Here is an 18,245-nt window from a genome sequence, read left to right as displayed (position 1 = left end):
TATAAGGCAGGTAAAAATACTTGTTTGAATAAAACAGGCCAATTTCTGATACAAACTTGTTTAAATAAAATAGTCTAATTTCTGATACTTCAGTATGATGTTTTCTTGGCCTAATCACAAATTCAAGCTTATACAAGCTTGAGAATTTAACTTGAAGTGTTGTTCTAAAGGTCCCTACAGGAGAAAGGTATTACCTTGAATTGAAGGTTTATCTATGAATAAATCTTAAATCAAGAAAAAAAAAAATTTGCATTTGGAATCTGTTCGGTGGTGTATTAATTAGGAAAACAGAGACACAGATTTAATGGTGAAATACAGGTAAAATAGCCTTAAGTTTCTTTACTCCGACACTATAAAACGATAAACAAGTCATTTAGTTTAAATTATGTGTTTATATCACAGGCACATTGAATAATGTCACACTATCCTCCTCCAACATCAAGGGAAGGTTATCGGAACAAAATGAAACTGGACTCCTAGAGACGATATCTACACTTAATTGTTGTAATGGAAATGTTTATTTCAAGATGCATATCATAATACACTAACCTGTACTGGCAGAGTCTTTTATACATTAGCATAGATCTTTAGGATAATGGTTTCGTACCTGGAGGGTAAAGTGATTTTTAAATTATCCAGATTGAGGTCTTCAAGCTCTTTTTAACTATGTGTGACTCGGAAACATATTTTAATAACATTTTTATATTTTTTTTCTCATAAAAATTACATATTTATTTCATTGTAGTAGTATTTTCAATACACAGAAGATAGTTTGAAGATCAAGTCAAAACACAAAAATATATAGTCATTGATTTCCAAATTTTACAATTACAATGTATAGTAAATGATCAGCATGTTCTATAAATAGTAACATGTGTGGATTTTGGATTTTTTAAACTCAAAATATGAATAAAATAAATTTTATTAAATAATTAAAATTAATCCAATTAAGTTTTAAAATAATTTGTAGTGATTTTTGAAATAAAATTAATAAAATTAATTAAATCTGATTATAAAACAAATAGCTGCAAGACAGAATAAAGACCAGTATTGAATATAGAATTGTCTCTGCCCAGTCCTTTAACTGACCTCTTTCCTAGAATTCTATATCTGCTATTGTCTCTGCCCAGTTCTTTAACTGACCTCTTCCCTAGAATTCTATATCTGCTATTGTCTCTGCCCAGTTCTTTAACTCATTCACCCCTGAAGACACATTTGAACTCTTCCAATTGAAAGGTTGGAATAGTCCATTATAAAATTTGAGGGGTGAATGAGTTAACTGACCTGTTCTGATTCTTCTGGTTCTGTCTCTCGCATGAAGCCAGCAGCATGTCTAGTATCTTCTAAAGTAACAGAAATAAAACATTCCAAAAAGCTGATTTCTGCTTCCATCATCGCATATTAGATGAATCTGTAGCTTCAATGTATTCTGGTTTATATTTTGAGCTAATGTTACTATGGCAACTGGTGACTTTTTTTTTCAACTGAAGAGTTCTGAAATGAAACAGCATTGTGAAGAAACAAATACTTCAAATTGATCCTGGAAAATTGGAGAAAAATATGCTGTTTCCACCAAATTTTCATCATGCTGAAAAGCTTCTTAAACATGAAAAAATTTGAGTGAGATTTTTAACATTTGGAAACCTGAAAGATCTGTTTAATTAAATAATGGCACAATTCAATTAGGTTTTCCTTTATCATTGTCAATGAAAACATTGACTGCTGGAAGCTTACACTTATTCCTAATTTATGACTATCCACATGGAAATTTGTTCATGAAAAAACAGACACAGTGAATTGGATACATATAATCTTTTCAATTAAATAACAATTTCCGATTCCCCACACAATTAAGTTGCTTTATCTAACCAGGAACCATGTTCATTCATTTAACAGGTTTATCAGATCTTTCGACCGCCTCACAAACGACCTTGACTCCAGGAATCAAGGAGGGTATCCTCAACATCAAGAAGCAGACGACAGAACTCCGCTCCGATCTGCGTAACATCCGACGACTCCATCAGCTCAACAAGGAATGCATGCAAGAGTCGATCCAGGACACCTTACAGAAAATCACGGTAGGAAGAGCATCAACAATCAGGCGTGTCTAAACCAAGCAGCACAGCGACTAACAAATATCATAATAAAGAGATTTTCAAGTTGCAAGTAACAGTGAAATATGTCCAAAAAAAATTATGTTTACACATCGCCCAAAATTTAAAAAAAAAAAAAAAAATCTTCTTTCATAATAGACAGACTTAAACATCTGTTTGTAACTCGGGTTCTAATTAAAAAAAAATATTCCAAATTGACCACCATATACACGGATATAGACCGTTTTTCTGATAACACTGGATTAATTTACAAGAAAAGATATGTATAAATCATTGTAGTTGAACTTAGTTGCTAAGGTGCATCTCTATAATACCTTAGACTTCCTTCAAATCTTTAAATTGGAATGATTTTAGCAGACCATTACATTCATTTAAACGTTTGTTAGAAGTGTTACCTAAATGTGTGCATTCACAGGTGTCAGCCTCTGAAACCTCCAATGAGGGGAGAGAACTCTCTCATTCCACATTTCCAGTGAGGGAGAAAGTGTGTGAAACACGACTGAAACTGCTTTGCTCAGTTTTCCCTTTTTATGCTTTAAAATAACTTCAAGAGGCATTTATCTGATTCAGACACACCTGCTATGATCATAACACCCACCCTGCAGTAACTAGGAGATCATTTGACCACATGATGTAGATTTTGAGCTTGTGTGAGTTTGGACTTGAATGAGGGAGTTTTGAGGGAGATTTGTAAATTTTGAACAAAAAGAGCGAGTTTTTCTTCTGAGGTAATGATGTTGAAAATCTTTCTACATGTTTACAGAAAGTGCTGTCGACTGTCCCAGGCACAGAAAACCAGGTACTACGCAAACAGCGGAGTGAAACAGATGTCCGTTTGAAATCCTACATCGGAGACAAAGCTATGGCCTTTAGGGAACTAGGGTAAGAAATGCGTCTGTAAAAACATTTTATGATGATTTTTTTTTACATTTTCTTCTTTTAGCATTCATTTTTCTCATTAATTATCCTAATAACAAATAATAAGATGTTCTCAGCCACTCAGTATTCTATTTATGATTGTATTTAAGAAATAAGCACTGTAGGATTTGAAAAATTCTATTTACCAAAACCTGCTTACTCCAATATTACGAAGAATAACAATGCTTATATAGCGATATCTTTACTGAAATAACAAGTGTATAAAGATTAGCTTTATACTTTGGATATCGAACTGTCATTTACTAGAAAACGATCACACAAGCATTTCTAGCAGTTTGGCTTAGATTTCAATTGCATCCTTACCATGTTTCAATTGAAGGGAAATAACTCTAAGCTACTACAGATTTAGGATCCCAGTGTCATACAAGGATAGATTTTACTCGTTGTAATTCTGTTCAAAAGCTGAGAATCAACATGTTCTACAGTTCTTGTATGTACATCTTCATCAGAAATAATTTCTGAGAATCAACATTAATATAAAAACAAAAACAAACAAAAACGTGGTCATGTTATAAAAACTCAGTAAAGCAGTAAAAATGTGGGAATCTTCTAAATTAAGATCTCAAATTTAATGATAAGAAGAAGTTCTTTGTTTGAGAATGTTGTCAGCTGTCTCAAAACTGTGTGTGCTTCATTTTTTCAACCATTCAGATCTAGATCTAATTGTTATTTGACAATTTGCCCACTCAGTTATATTATGTTTCGCTATTTTCTGAGGTAGAAACAGAAATGTAAACAGAGAACTTAATTTCAGTTGAAATGTCAGTACATCTAGCTATATAGTGACCTTTAATTTTGTCAATTTAACCTTACAGTGACCTTGAGTCATGTGTGGAGGAGCTTCGATTTGATGTGCTGTCCCGGCATTGTCTTGTCAACATGACTGATGTGGAGGGGATGGCCCTTCTCCTCAGTCAGGTGGCACGCTGCCTGGGAGAACTCAAAGGTGAGGCTGTCACATACATGCTGTACATTATGGCTGTGTTCCTATTTAGAGTCAGTTCTGGACATCATCCAAAATTCACTTGTTGGTAAAGTAAATCTTTCACACTGAAATCTGTTAAAACCTTAACGAAATAATAATTGACAAGGTGTGGCCTAGTCTACATACATATGAAATACTTTTAAGAAGGTCACTGAAAATTGAATTTAAATTTAATTATTTAGAAGGTACTAAAAACTTCAGACCTCATATCTCAATTAAGACTTAAATAAAAATTATATGATTATTGTTCTCTTGACCTGAAGAATGAGATCTGTAGATGGAAAGTTAAATTGTTATGTTTTGTCCCAATTTTCTGTAAATATTTGAATTTGTTTAGTTTTTCTCACAAACTCACACACTCTAACATTGTAGGTCTTTTCCCATCGCTACAAGAGGAAGTCAAGCATGTTCTATCTGGTGAAATGGAGGTCGTGGTTAAGGAGGAAAAGTAGGTCACATTGTAACTTTCAAAATTATATCTTTAAGGGAAGATAACTCTGTTGAACTTATTTATTTTCAGACAGATTGTAGTTTCCATGTTAAATCATAATCAAATTATGTCTTCACAGATTCCTCAAGGATGAACCTGATACTTTAGAAGAAGGGTTGAAACGCTGCAAGAAGCTCACAAACACCCTGTTTACACTAAAAAGGTATTGTGATCTCTCAGACACCCTGTTTAGACTAAAAAGGTATTGTGATCTCTCAAACACCCTGTTTACACTAAAAAGGTATTGTGATCTCTCAGACACCCTGTTTACACTAAAAAGGTATTGTGATCTCTCAGACACCCTGTTTACACTAAAAAGGTATTGTGATCTCTCAGATATTGCATGATTTGATGTCAATTTTCCTAGTTTTACTATTTTAAGAGACCTGAAACTGTATTTTGTTTGTAACCTGATTGTACTAAATAAATCGTAGCTAAATGTTTCTCATTGCAACCATACTGGGAATTAACCTATAGTTGCACTTCAAGGAATTTTTGTCCACCTGAAAGTGGTATTAACATAGACAGTAATGAAATATAAGAAATTGTCTCCATATTGAATCAATTGTGCATTCAATCAAAAGAATAGCCTTTGATCAATGTTGGTATGTTATTTCTGTTACAATTTTCCTATGACTATATTTAAACTCAGATTTAAACTTTTACAGTAAACAAGATTCTTGAGTAAGATTCTCCATCAACGCCAGAAATGTTTAAGATATCTTTTTTTTGTAGGCTTGCTTCAGTTCAGGAACATCGTCCCCATCAAAAGGCAGGTCAGAGGTTAGGGGGCATGGTACCAACTGATGGTGACCGCAAACATTTACTGGAGAACATTACTGCCCTGGTTCCTGACCATGATGCTCGCCTACGGAAACTTGAGGTAACCCAGCAACGACAAGTCATTGATTCTACCTCGTTCACACTTCAAAAATACGAGTCCGATTGTAAATAAAGCAAACAGGAATTAAAGTTTTTGTCAACAGCAATGTCCAGTCAAAAGAATCACTGACGCAATTATTCATATTTGATTTTAATTAATTTGAAAAGCATATTGGGGTAAGAGGGAATCAAATAATAGGTTGTTAATTGGAATAAATGTGGTTATATTATGACAATATGTCTACTCCAAAAGGTCAGTATTCACCCTATCAGTATTCACCCTAAGCGCCATCTCAGGTCGGTGGTCGGTGAATATTGTTCTATTCAGGTACATGTACATCAATATTTGTATTCCCCTCATCTTTTTAAAGGTGTACCTTCACAACATTCATCTTTATAACAAAAGTACATGTATATTAAGGTAATTTCTAAATTGACAACTGGAAATCGTTCTTTTTAAAGTACAAAACTGATTTCTTTTCATTTATAATTTTGATGTCTGTTCAATTCATTTCATTATCGGTCAATAAAGCATGTTGAAATAAAATATTCACAAAATTTCTTGGAACTTTTGTAGGAAGCAGATGCATCCAGGGAGAGGAAGAAGAAGATTGTAGTTAAGCAAGAAGCTTTAAAATTTGGTCGGTCGCTTGAAATGGCAACTCGTAGCCTAAAGCCAGCAAGTTCAAAGGAACAGTTGGAGAAGGGACCAGAGGTCATGACTGCTCTTCAGGGTACAGAGTCACAGCCCTCAGGGTCAAAAGTCGAAGGTTCGCCAAGCCTTGTGCATAAACCTACCTCAAGTTCAAGTGATGCAACAGTTAAGTCATCTTCTCTTCCACCAAGTAGTTCAACCTCAGATAAAAGCGTTCAGAGAGGAGACCGTGACCGACAGACTGACCAGTCAAAGAGTGAAACTCGCCCACTCTTAACAGAGAAAAGTCGTTCATTGGACAATAGATTAGATTCAAGAGAAGCTATGGTGTCAGATATGACAGTAATGAGGAAGCCAGCTGTTGTTGTTAGTGCTGAGTTACCGTCTGCCAGTAAGTGTTTGCCTGTTGAAGCCTCCAAACCCCATGTCAATGGTGACAAAATGGCGTCTGGGAAACCACAATTGACCAATGGTAAGGGTGGCAGTTCAAAACGATCAAAAAGTGTTGACAGTGGTGCGCTGGAGGATAAAGATGTGAAACGAAATGCAGAAATTTTAAGAATTCAAAAAAATGCTGCACGTGCAAATTTCTTCAGTTCAATCACAACTCCTCCAACCTCCCCAGAAGAGGAAAAACGATCGCTGGATTCTCCCAGTGGGGCTAAAGTCATGGACTATACTGTGAGAATTTCTCCGGTCAAGGTCACAGTGTCAGGAGAGACTCAATACACTGTGAGCTCCTCAAGCTCAAACACTCAACGACCAAATGTGTCGAGCTCCTCTGGGAAGCCAACATTCTTGCCAGTCTCCTCAAAAAGGGAGAAAACGGGTGAAACTAAAAGTGCCACACCCTCTCCCACTACCCCTAGTTATGTAATTACTCCTGGTGGTACTCGTGTTAGTAGCATTCCAAGGATCTCTCCTCAAAAAAATTCTGGTGCTTCTGTTCAAAACCGTGATATAAGTGAACCAAAGACATCATCATCACCATCATCCAAAGACTCCGGGTCAGTCAGTGCAAATGGATCATCAAGTGCAAAATCTAACGGTAAAGTTACTGATAAAGTTGAAAAGAAAGGTAGTTCTTACAGTAGTGTGGAGGGGCGACAGAAACGGCCACCTCCTCCTCCACCTCCTAGAAAGAGCAGTAGTCGCCCTGGGGCTTCCACTGCAGGACCACTGTCCCCAGTGCGTACCGAGGGCGACCCACAGGACTCCAGTGTAGTGACAGGGCACCGTATGGGGTCTGCCTTAAATGTAGGTACTCTCACTTCCACACCAAAGGCAGGCATCACACACAAACCCACCACTAAATTCGAGAAAGATTTAGCTGGTGGCAAAAGTGTCAGCAATTTAGGTAATAATGACCGGAGGAAATCTGATAAAACTGACTCGCAATTAGCAAAATCAGACAAAACAGAAACTCCTGTAGTAAAATCAGAGAAATTATCCCCAGCGACAGCGCCGGTGACATTGAAATTTGAAGATACACTAGACCAAAGTGAGATGGCGTCGGGTATGAGACGTGAGGAGCGTGAGAGTAGCAGTGAGAGTACTACCAGTTCTAGTTCTCTAGACTCACAGCAGGGTACTGTTGTGCTCCGCTGTACCGGCAAAACGAACCGGAAACCAAAACCTCCACCCCCAGCACGGCGGTCTAGTCTGCCCCTCGGCAACAATCCACCTACAGAGAAAATGTACAGCAGTAGTAGGTCAAAGGTCAATGGGAGGAGAGAGAGTGACGGTGATATTGGCTGATATGTGGTGGTTTAATTGTCAGGATCATTTTTGTTACCATTCTTACCAAATTTTCATTGATACGTTATGAGATTGTTGTTAATGTGTGCTAGGCTGACACACTGCTGTGTTTGGAATTATCATTTCATCAATTAAAAAATTGTCATTTTACAAAACATTTTCCAGAAGTTAAATTTCACTCTAGTTAAGGTGCCGCTTGGCTCTGATGTAGTAATATAATTACTTGGTTTAAGACAAAGTAACGTCCGTTCCCTGTTGCTCTAGCTCGCATCTCTTTTATGCCAACTCTAGTAAACTGCTTGGTTTAAGAATCCATGTACCACTGTTAAAACTGTAACTGTGTATTGGGGACTTTTTAACTGGCTCAACAGTCTGGCTAAAAATTTAACTTCTCAAAAGAAAATGGGTCGTGGTGGCCAAGTGGCTTCACACTAGGTCACAGTTTTAATGCCTATTTTAGGCAGGTACATGTACTGGCCACAGGTCTGCGGAATTTCACCAAAATCCTGGTACACCCTTCAAAGACTATAGCTGTTTATAAGACACAAAACGCTTTCAAACCAATCCAATCTAAAAAAAAAAAGAAATAACATCCTTGATGCTCCAGAGCTTATGCCGTCATGTGCTCTCTGCACGCCTAGAATATGTCATAATAAATGCGAAGGCATGCAGTAAGCAATTTGATTAGTTTCAGGTACAAAACATGACCATTCTTTAGGCAGATACGTACCTGTCCTTTTAAGATTACAAAGGAGTGACACCTGACTTTGAAGATAGTCAATCTTTTGGTGTCTAATTGTATCATACACATCCATAAGGTACCTCATACAAAACCTTCAATTTTGCCATGACATAATGAAAGGGTGCATAACGTGGAAGTAGGCTTTACCCCTGGGGTATCCATGACAAAGAAATCCATGTCCTGTGAAATGTTTGGGGGGCAAATAAACAAAAATGAAAATTGAAAACTTAAAACCAACATCAGCATTTGGGAATAAAAATGAAAGCGTGCCAGATCGGGATTGGGACCCTGGAGATAGAACTGGCAGATTGAGTTCCTCAGCCAAGTCCTGCTACAGTTAATATCCAAAACAGATTAAAGGGAGACTATTGTGTGTATGAATAACTACACTGGAATTCTGCAGTGTGACAGGGATCCTTAAGGATACATTATACTAACAGACCTGACTGTGACATGAATCTCCTTTCCAAGAGAACTCCTCGCTAAGAAAAACATAAAGATCTTGTAACAGTGACTTGTTAAGTATAGTTAAACATTTAAAAGACACACAAGGTTAAGTGGCCATTTATTGTATTTAGCTTTTTCCCAAATGTTATATCAATTTCCAAGGGAGATAATTTAAATAAAAACGCATCATTTGTAACTAGCATCGATCGTTATCATTACATAAGGCTGTCAAAAGTATTGTAAAAAAATCAGCTGTTTATATGAATATGGGGTACATTTACTCATCAGTGACACCATTTACATTATTCACTTCATAAGCATTTGTGAGATTCAGTATTTATCAGTTACGAACTTTTGTTGAGGTGAATATATGGCTTTATGGACCTGGAAGGTATTGACAATGATAAAATTGATGAGGTCAATACTAAGTCTATATATCCATATATTTGCTGAATTAGTTACGTCTTTGTTATGTTAGGTAGGAGCTTGTGCTTCTATATCATTTAACAACATGGAATATACTTCCAACTCATTCACCCCTGCAGACACATTTGAACTCTTCCAATTCAAAGGTTGGAATAGTCCATTATGAAATTTCAGGGGTGAAGGTGTTAGTCTTTAAGAGAAAAGTACTGCATTTGGCTAAGAGCATATATATATGGTGTCGCCGCAATTCAAGTGATGCCAACAAGAGCATATATTGATATGTTGTCATTAAAATTTCAACAACATGTTACATTATTTGTAATACAATGTATACTGAAGTATTGACTCACACATGACACATCAAGTTCAAGAAATGCAATTTTTGTCTATGATATTTGAATGTATATTTTGAAAGCTCTCATAATCAGAATCAAGCTTGATAGATTGGTAAGTTACGGGATAAATAATTTAGACATTTTCACTATTCAGGATTATTTCTTGATAAATGACTGATTATTGTTGTTTATAATTCTGTTAGCTGTAGTAAAGCTTTCATGCTGTGACATAGAAAAATAAAACTTCGTTTGGTGTACTTTTCTTTTGAATCTTAAAATTTGAACACAAGAAAACTTTCTGAAACTATTCTAGACAGGTCACCAGTTAAAGTGTTATGAATTCAAGTGGGTTTTTTTCCCCCATTCGATTATGAGTGTCAGGTGTCTGTGTTAGGGGCAAAATATTTATCATGTTGAATTCAGTCTTACTTTTTATGAACCATTTATGTTCAAGTTGTAATTTCATTTAGAATGGGCATGGCAAGAACATCTTGGTACATTGCAGGCAGGCAAGCAGGCTGTTTTTTCTCTTAAAAAAATCTAATTTTTTACTTCAGTGAAAGATCTTTTAGTTTATAGCTTCTTAAATCTTAAATATATTCAGCTTATGAATAAATTTTGAGATTTAAGATTTCAAAGAAGATCTTTTTGGAAAAACAACAACAGAACAATACCCTCATGGAACTCACAGGGAAAGAAGATTTTTTGAAAGTATTGAAAAAAGGTTGCCTTTTCGTTAGGATGTTAAAATCTGAATTGAAAACAGTAATTCAACATTTTAGGGCAAAAGTGTTATGTACACCAAATCTTAAGAATATGAGGCCAGAAATTATTAATCCAGAAAAGTGTATTACACCTGTCATTCCTCGTCAGTGAAATATATCAACGTTCCATGTTTCCTGTATGATGCTGGAGTTATTTCCCTTGAACTGGTCTATAGGACCCTGTTCGTTTATGTGGAACAACCGGTTTGTCAGTTTTTAAATGTAACCACTTTGGGTATTAATCCTGTCAGACCTGCAAATGTTTATGCAGGCCTTGCAAGGCTTTGTCAAGGCGCGTCTGAAAGCAACATGAGTTGACTTAATTGGTCCGACCTTATTTAATAAACGAACAACTGTGGGACCGACCGTCAACTGTTTAAACGAAAACGGCCTAGATTTAATGCATTTAACCAAATTTTGTTATGGTTTCAAATTTTACTTTATTGGACTTCTAGGATCAAGCAAAACTTTATTTAAGCACTTTATTTAAGCATATTTTGTACCCTTGTAAATGAAGTATACCCCTTTATCAAATCATTGGAAACGGGTTAAAAATATTGCAACAGTTCACATTGTCAAAACACTGGTTTTCCAGAATCTGCCTCAGCTAATGAACTGCGTATCTTGTTTATATTCATTTGACAACTTAAAACGGATTGTAGGAAGATAATTACTTTGATAAACCAAGGGAAACTTGCCCTTAAAAGGAGGTTAAACATTTTCCCAAACTAGACCTTGCATATACAGAAAGAAGTCTTTTCCAGATTTCACTTTTTTTTTTAATTCTCTTAAACAAGTGGACAGGTCAACACTGAACAAGGTTTTATCACAAATAAGATACAAAAGCTACACATATGTAAACAAGTTTAACTCATTCACCCCTGAAGACACATTTGAACTCTTCTAATTCAAAGGTTGGAATAGTTCATTATGAAATTGCAGGGGTGAATGAGTTAACAGGAGAACGGGCTTAGCAGAGAGAGAATGGTGACTGCAGACATAACTTATACATAAGAAATGTCACTTGTACTTGTTTTAAAAGTTGAAAAGTACCTCTGTAAAATATGACAATTTCATAACCTAACTTTTATACAACTGCCTGTACCAGGTAGATTAAATAAACTGTAGTGATTTAAATGCACATGGTTGTGAATAGATTAAAAGCCTTCATCGTAGAAGTGGAAAGTGCAATATTAGAACATCAGTGTGTGTCTGGTACGATGGAACCTCACTAATCCCGAACTCCTGTAATCTGGACCTTTCCAGACCTGGTACACAACTTTAATAACATTTTACATGCCGTTTATTTACAACCTATCGGGCTCATGGCTATTGTAGAATGTTATGTTGTTAACAGAATTGATTCATTAATCCAAAAAATTAATTAATAAAAATTTCCCCAACTTTTTTGCTAAAGGACGGAAATATCAGGATTACTGAGGTTCCATTTTTAGCTGATGATGTAGTTATAGATATACATATAATTGTGAATGGTTCATAAATGTTATAAGTTATTGAAAATTTCAGTAAACAATTATTGAAGAAAGTGACAGTGAGATTTTGATTGGTGTCTCGCTGTATTCAGTATCGGTGTGATATTGTGTGTGATGGATGTCTTAACTGTGAAGGAGAAAATGCTGTACTCGACCTAATAAACACACATGTGTCTATAATGATGTACCCCATATTTGTTCAGGGTGAATAGTATGATTTTAATATGTTGTGTTACCTCCCTTGACAGTAAAAATTCAACTTTCTGTCCAGAGACTCAGTATTCCGTCTTTTCCTTATGCAGAGTTATCTGCTCTTGTGAGCAGGTATTGATTGTTACGTCATTGGTTAGTGAGAGAAACGTCATCAATTTTTGAGAAAAAGACGTAATTTTTCTCACACAATCCAATGACGTAACAATCAATCCCTGCTCACAAGAGAAGATAACTCTGCAATACGCAAAGATGGAATATATAGTGAACTGAAGTAAACCTCCAAGCATGTTGATGAATGTTTGGTGCGATATTTCATGTCTGAACACAAAAACAACAAAAAATACATAAGACTACATGTTGCACCGTTTTATATTTGTTATTCTGGTAACTCCTTTCTGTACCAATTCTTAGAACTGACCGACATTTTCGCAAGATCTTGTTTTTTGGGAAAGTATATTGATCTCAAAAGTAGGGAATTTAAAACCACAGCGAGACATGAGGGAAGGGGTTGAAGGATGTAACAAAGTGTAATTATTTCAGATGTTGAATTTTATTCATGTAAGACCGGTTTTCGTGTATAAATGCAGTGTGTTTATTAGGTAGGTTACAGACTACATATTATTGTATATAGATAACAGATACTGGATATGTTACCATGTATAGAAGTGTATAGATACAATAGTAGCCAGACTTGTAGACTGGTGTAGGGAATAGTAGGTCATGTGACATTTCAAAAGCAAATTTGAACCTTTCTGACTGCGATATAGGTGTCGACATAAATATATACAATGTGTATATATACAAGGTGATACATTTCCTTGACACAGCTAACTTTCCAGAAAGTCTCGTTTTATGAATCAAATAAGTTTGTATAGGAACTGAGATTAAAATCGAGATTAAGTCATGAAGTGTTTACAAATTGTGGAGCCTGTACTGACAATATACATAAAGTTCATTTGATGTATTTGAGGACAACTATAAATACTTCCTGATATCATTTTCACGTTAGTGAGACAGTTGCTACTTATCCACCTCTAGTATGTACTGATAGCTAATTGATAACAATCAAATGGTCAATTCGCTTCTGAAATGTAACAGACCTGTAATCTAATTTTACTACAGTATTTACTGATCAACGATTTACAGGACAGTACGGGTATTCCTACGCAAGCAGACGACATATTAAGGGGGGAATTCGGGGCGAATTTCTCATATTTTTAAGAGATTTAGTGTGCTTTATTTGAATTGTGTGCAATTTAAAATCTTGCCTACTTTTTACTTGCACATATATTTATGCAAGTACAAGATTATTGATTTTTTTTTTGCAAGATGATTTTTTTGCAAGATGTTATATCTGCACATACATCTGAATGCTTAAATACATCAGGGATGCTTAGTGCTGGAATGAATTGATGATCATGAAACAGCGCATTGAGAAGCTTTGGTACTTGAAAACATGACCACAAACTGGCCAGATTAATAAACAAAGGCTTTTTTGACAAACCGACATTGTAGCTTCTAATTCAGTAAAACTTATTAATATTGCACATGCTTTAAAGCAGTTACATCATTAATTCATGTAGAAATAGAATTTTAAAAATCATCTTTCCCTATGGGCAGTTTTCTTTCATATGGCATTTATAAGGATAATATATTGACAAGGAAATGTCATAATATATAACATTAATCAGCTGATCTATATATATATAGTATGTTGCATACATAACATTACCATAAATTACAGAGAATTCACTTCATATTTGAATCACACGTAATCAAGTGTGAAGTTATGAAGAAATCAAACAAGCTCATCGTCACTTGGCATGTATGTTACAAAAGAATAGTTTGTTTCTGTTTTACGTGAAGGTTTTTGTCTCAGTAATTGTTTGTTACCAGTGTAAGTGATTTAATTTCTGTAATGAAGGGTATTAGGACACTAACTGCCAATGTGTTATTTTGTCTCATCTACACAATAAATGCATGGTTTCAAAGAGATACCAGAAACGACTTGTTTTCTTTTGACTTTTCTGTCATTTTATCACAGTATGCTTCCTTATAGGTGTAATTACTTGTATTTTGTTTCCCATGGGGCATGAGGTAATGTCTTCTTGTTTCCCATGGGACATGAGGAAGCGTCTTAATGTTTTCCTTGGGACATGAGGTCTTGTTTTCCTTGGGACATGAGGTAGCGTCTTCTTGTTTCCCGTGGGACATGAGGTAGCATCTTCTTGTTTCCCGTGGGACATGAGGTAGCGTCTCCTTGTTTTCCTTGGGACATGAGGTAGCATCTTCTTGTTTCCCGTAGGACATAGGTAGGGTCTTAATGTTTCCCGTGGGACATAATGTAGGGTATTAATGTTTCCTTGGGACATAAGGTAGCGTCTTCTTGTTTCCTGTGGGACATGAGGTAGCGTCTCCTTGTTTTCCTTTGGACATGAGGTAGCGTCTTCTTGTTTTCCTTGGGACATGAGGTAATGTCTTCTTGTTTCCCGTGGGACATGAGGTAGCATCTTCTTGTTTCCCGTGGGACATGAGGAAGTGTCCTTCTTGTTTCCTGTGGGACATGAGGTAGCATCTTGTTTCCAGTGGGACATGAGGTAGCAACAATTCACTCTGTTTGGTTCTTTGCTACATGTTATGTCTCCCAAATTAAGTTATATTTAAAACATCAAGCTCTCTTGTTAATATCCTTGGTCAGCTTGTCATTTACCTGGCTGTGCAGGTCTTATTAAATCTTTACTCAAACGAAAACAAGTACGAGAAAAGCCCTTTCATGATAATACTTTAACATGGGAAAATGCTTTGAATGGATTCTGTTACTCTATTGCAGATACTAATGTATAGCCTTCCAGTAGAAATTCGTGAATGTTATAAAATATTGAGAATATAAATTGATGTAAAATACAAAATGATAAAAATGTTGTGTATGCAAATTAGAGACAAAAACAGCAGCATCTTTTTTATAAACGTGTCAAATTTAATACAAAAATCATTAATGATTTAAGTGTGATAAGTAAAACGAGGGAAAAGTATTTCAAATTGAATGGACTGAAGCCAACAGTAATGATAAGGAGCGGAATCAATTTACTTTTCAATATTTTCCACAAAACGGCGCATATGGAAAACACTGAATACTAGTAGTATAAAGTTTAATAAGGAAAACTTAGACATATGCTTAGTTTTAGGGTTGAACACTACACTAAAGCTAAAACAGAGAATTAGAAAGCTAACGACTAAAGATGTAAAGGTGAAATAGGAATGCTTGCAAGACATTTAAAAGAAATAATATTAAAAACGCAATGGTAAAATGTATGGATGGATGCGTTAAGGGCACGATATGATTCCATTGAGTACAATCTCAAAAATAATTTCCTCTGTACAGGTCGTGGCCTTCAATGAGATAACGGGTAGGTGTTCTTCAAAATCTTTATTTTGTGTTTGATGCATCAATAGAAGAGGGATGTGGTCCAAATAGTGGAAGTTCGGATGTAAACCTTAACTCTTTCAAAATGAGTAAGATTCCCACCATATAACAATGTACATGTTTTCATCTAGCGGACATAAAGAGATGAATAAATGTACACCCTTGCGAACTGGAATAGACAGGAGTCCTGCTCTGCCCCTAGGGAGTAAGTCCCTGAGTTAAACCATGGAAACGGTTGAGATCCCCAACCTATAACCATATATCAATACAATATTGCCATAAGGATTGGCCCGGGGGATACGACACCACCCCTGAGATTTACTCTCTGGGTCATAACTTTGAAACGATTGATATCCCAATTACATGTACCATAACCATATATACCATTGCTGTGTGTAAAAATACCAACACAAGATATCAGAATTGAAGTTTGGGTCTGGCCACACCCCTAGCAGTTTGAGGATTTAGGCCAAGGTTCATAGTGAGAAACAAAATGATGATATTAAAATAGACTCTGGGTTCTCTTAGTTTCTGGTTCACAGTTGATATCCTCTCCCTATGACCATTTTTAGGTCACCTGAGCTTTAGCTCAAGTGACCTTTTGGTATCCGTCGTCCGTCGTCCGTCAACATTTTACATTTTCAACTTAAGCTGAAATACTGGCAAAGCGATTTCATTAATATTTCATGGGAAGGTTACTGACATCTCCCTGACCAAGTGTTGTTATTTTTCGCGTCGATCAGAAATCCAATATGGCCGCCACGGCCGCCATTTTTAAAAACTATTTCAAACTTAAAGACAAGTTCTGCTGGGCCGATTGAACTGAAACCAGGTAGGAATGATCGACTCATGGTCCTGTCAAAGTGTTGTTATTTTTCGGGTCGATCAGAAATCCAATATGGCCGCCACGGCCGCCATTTTGAAAAAACAATCTCAAATCAAGTCAAGTTCTACTGGGCCGATTGAGCTGAAACTTTGTAGGAATGATCGACTCATGGTCCTGACAAAGTGTTGTTATTTTTTGGGAGTATCAGAAATCCAATATGGCCGCCACGGCCGCCATTTTGAAAAAAAAATCTCAAATCAAGTCAAGTTCTACTGGGCCGATTGAACTGAAACTTTGTAGGAATGATCGACTCATGGTCCTGACAAAGTGTTGTTATTTTCGGGTCGATCAGAAATCCAATATGGCCGCCATTTGAAAAACTATTTCAAATTTAAAGTCAAGTTCTGCTAGGCCGATTGAACTGAAACCTGGTAGGAGTGATCGACTCATGGTCCTGACAAAGTGTTGTTATTTTCCGGGTCGATCAGAAATCCAATATGGCCGCTACATTGAAAAACTATTTCAAACTTGTCAAGTTCTGCTGGGCCAATTGAACTGAAAGTTTGTAGGAATGATCTACTCATGGTCCTGCCAAAGTGTTGTTATTTTCCGGGTCGATCAGCAATCCAATATGGCCGCCATTTTGAAAAAATAATTTCAAACTTAAAGTCAGTTCTGCTGGGCAGATGGAACTGAAACCTGGTAGGACTGATCGACTCATGGTCCTGCCAAAGTGTTGTTATTTTCCGGGTCGATCAGCAATCCAATATGGCCGCTACATCGAAAAACTATTTCAAACTTGTCAAGTTCTGCTGGACAGATTGAACTGAAACCTGGTAGGAATGATTAACTTATGGTCCAGACAAAGTGTTGTTATTTTTCGTGTCGATCAGAAATCCAATATGGCCGCCAAGGCCGCCATTTTGAAAAACTTTCTCAAACTTCAAGTCAAGTTCTACTGGGCCGATTGAACTGAAACTTTGTAGGAATGATCGACTCATGGTCCTGACAAAGTGTTGTTATTTTTCGGGTCGATCAGAAACCCAATATGGCCGCCACGGCCGCCATATTGAAAAACTATTTCAAACTTGTCAAGTTCTGCTGGGCCAATTGAATTGAAAGTTTGTAGGAATGATCGACTCATGGTCCTGACAAAGTGTTGTTATTTTTCGGGTCGATCAGAAATCCAATATGGCCGCCACGGCCGCCATTTTGAAAAACTATTTCAAACTTAAAGTCAAGTTCTGCTAGGCCGATTGAACTGAAACCTGGTAGAAATGATGTTATTTTTTGGGTGTATCAGAAATCCAATATGGCTGCCACGGCCTCCATTTTGAAAAACTATTTCAAACTTGAAGTCAAGTTCTGCTGGGCAGATGGAACTGAAACCTGGTAGGAATGATTAACTTATGGTCCAGACAAAGTGTTGTTATTTTTCGGGTCGATCAGAAATCCAATATGGCCGCCACGGCCGCCATTTTGAAAAACTATTTCAAACTTAGAGTCAAGTTCTACTGGGCTGATTGAACTGAAACTTTGTAGGAATGATCGACTCATGGTCATGACAAACTTTAGTTAACGTTATACTTAACTTTTTTGACCTCAAATTGGTACATATTTCAACAACAAAAATAAATACTGTGGGACTCAGGTGACCGTTTAGGCCCATGGGCCTCTTGTTGCGATTGCTGTGCATTGACGTTCAAATACAGAGTTGCTATTGTGACCGGCCACTGGGTTTGCCCCCACCGC

The 18,245-nt window shown here is 36.4% G+C and overlaps 1 protein-coding gene across 10 annotated transcripts in view; it reads left to right on the top strand.

The window, feature by feature from the left end:
* LOC110452905 (sickle tail protein-like) overlaps positions 1-14,238 on the top strand; it is a 223,951-nt gene extending 209,713 nt beyond the window's left edge. For all 10 annotated transcript variants that reach the window (XM_021501649.1, XM_021501646.1, XM_021501647.1 and 7 more), the window contains 7 exons: positions 1,897-2,078; positions 2,878-2,996; positions 3,869-3,999; positions 4,411-4,486; positions 4,608-4,691; positions 5,264-5,411; positions 5,988-14,238. In XM_021501649.1, the coding sequence (XP_021357324.1) occupies positions 1,897-2,078; positions 2,878-2,996; positions 3,869-3,999; positions 4,411-4,486; positions 4,608-4,691; positions 5,264-5,411; positions 5,988-7,823 (2,576 nt within the window). In that variant the 3' untranslated portion in view covers positions 7,824-14,238. The remainder of the gene's footprint in view (positions 1-1,896; positions 2,079-2,877; positions 2,997-3,868; positions 4,000-4,410; positions 4,487-4,607; positions 4,692-5,263; positions 5,412-5,987) is intronic.
* Positions 14,239-18,245: the final 4,007 nt, after the last annotated feature.

Source organism: Mizuhopecten yessoensis, unplaced genomic scaffold (assembly GCF_002113885.1).
Source record: "Mizuhopecten yessoensis strain PY_sf001 unplaced genomic scaffold, ASM211388v2 scaffold6971, whole genome shotgun sequence".
Classification (NCBI taxonomy): Eukaryota; Metazoa; Mollusca; class Bivalvia; order Pectinida; family Pectinidae; genus Mizuhopecten; species Mizuhopecten yessoensis.
Note: the sequence above shows the minus strand (reverse complement) of the source record. Positions and strands in the feature narration are given on the sequence as shown.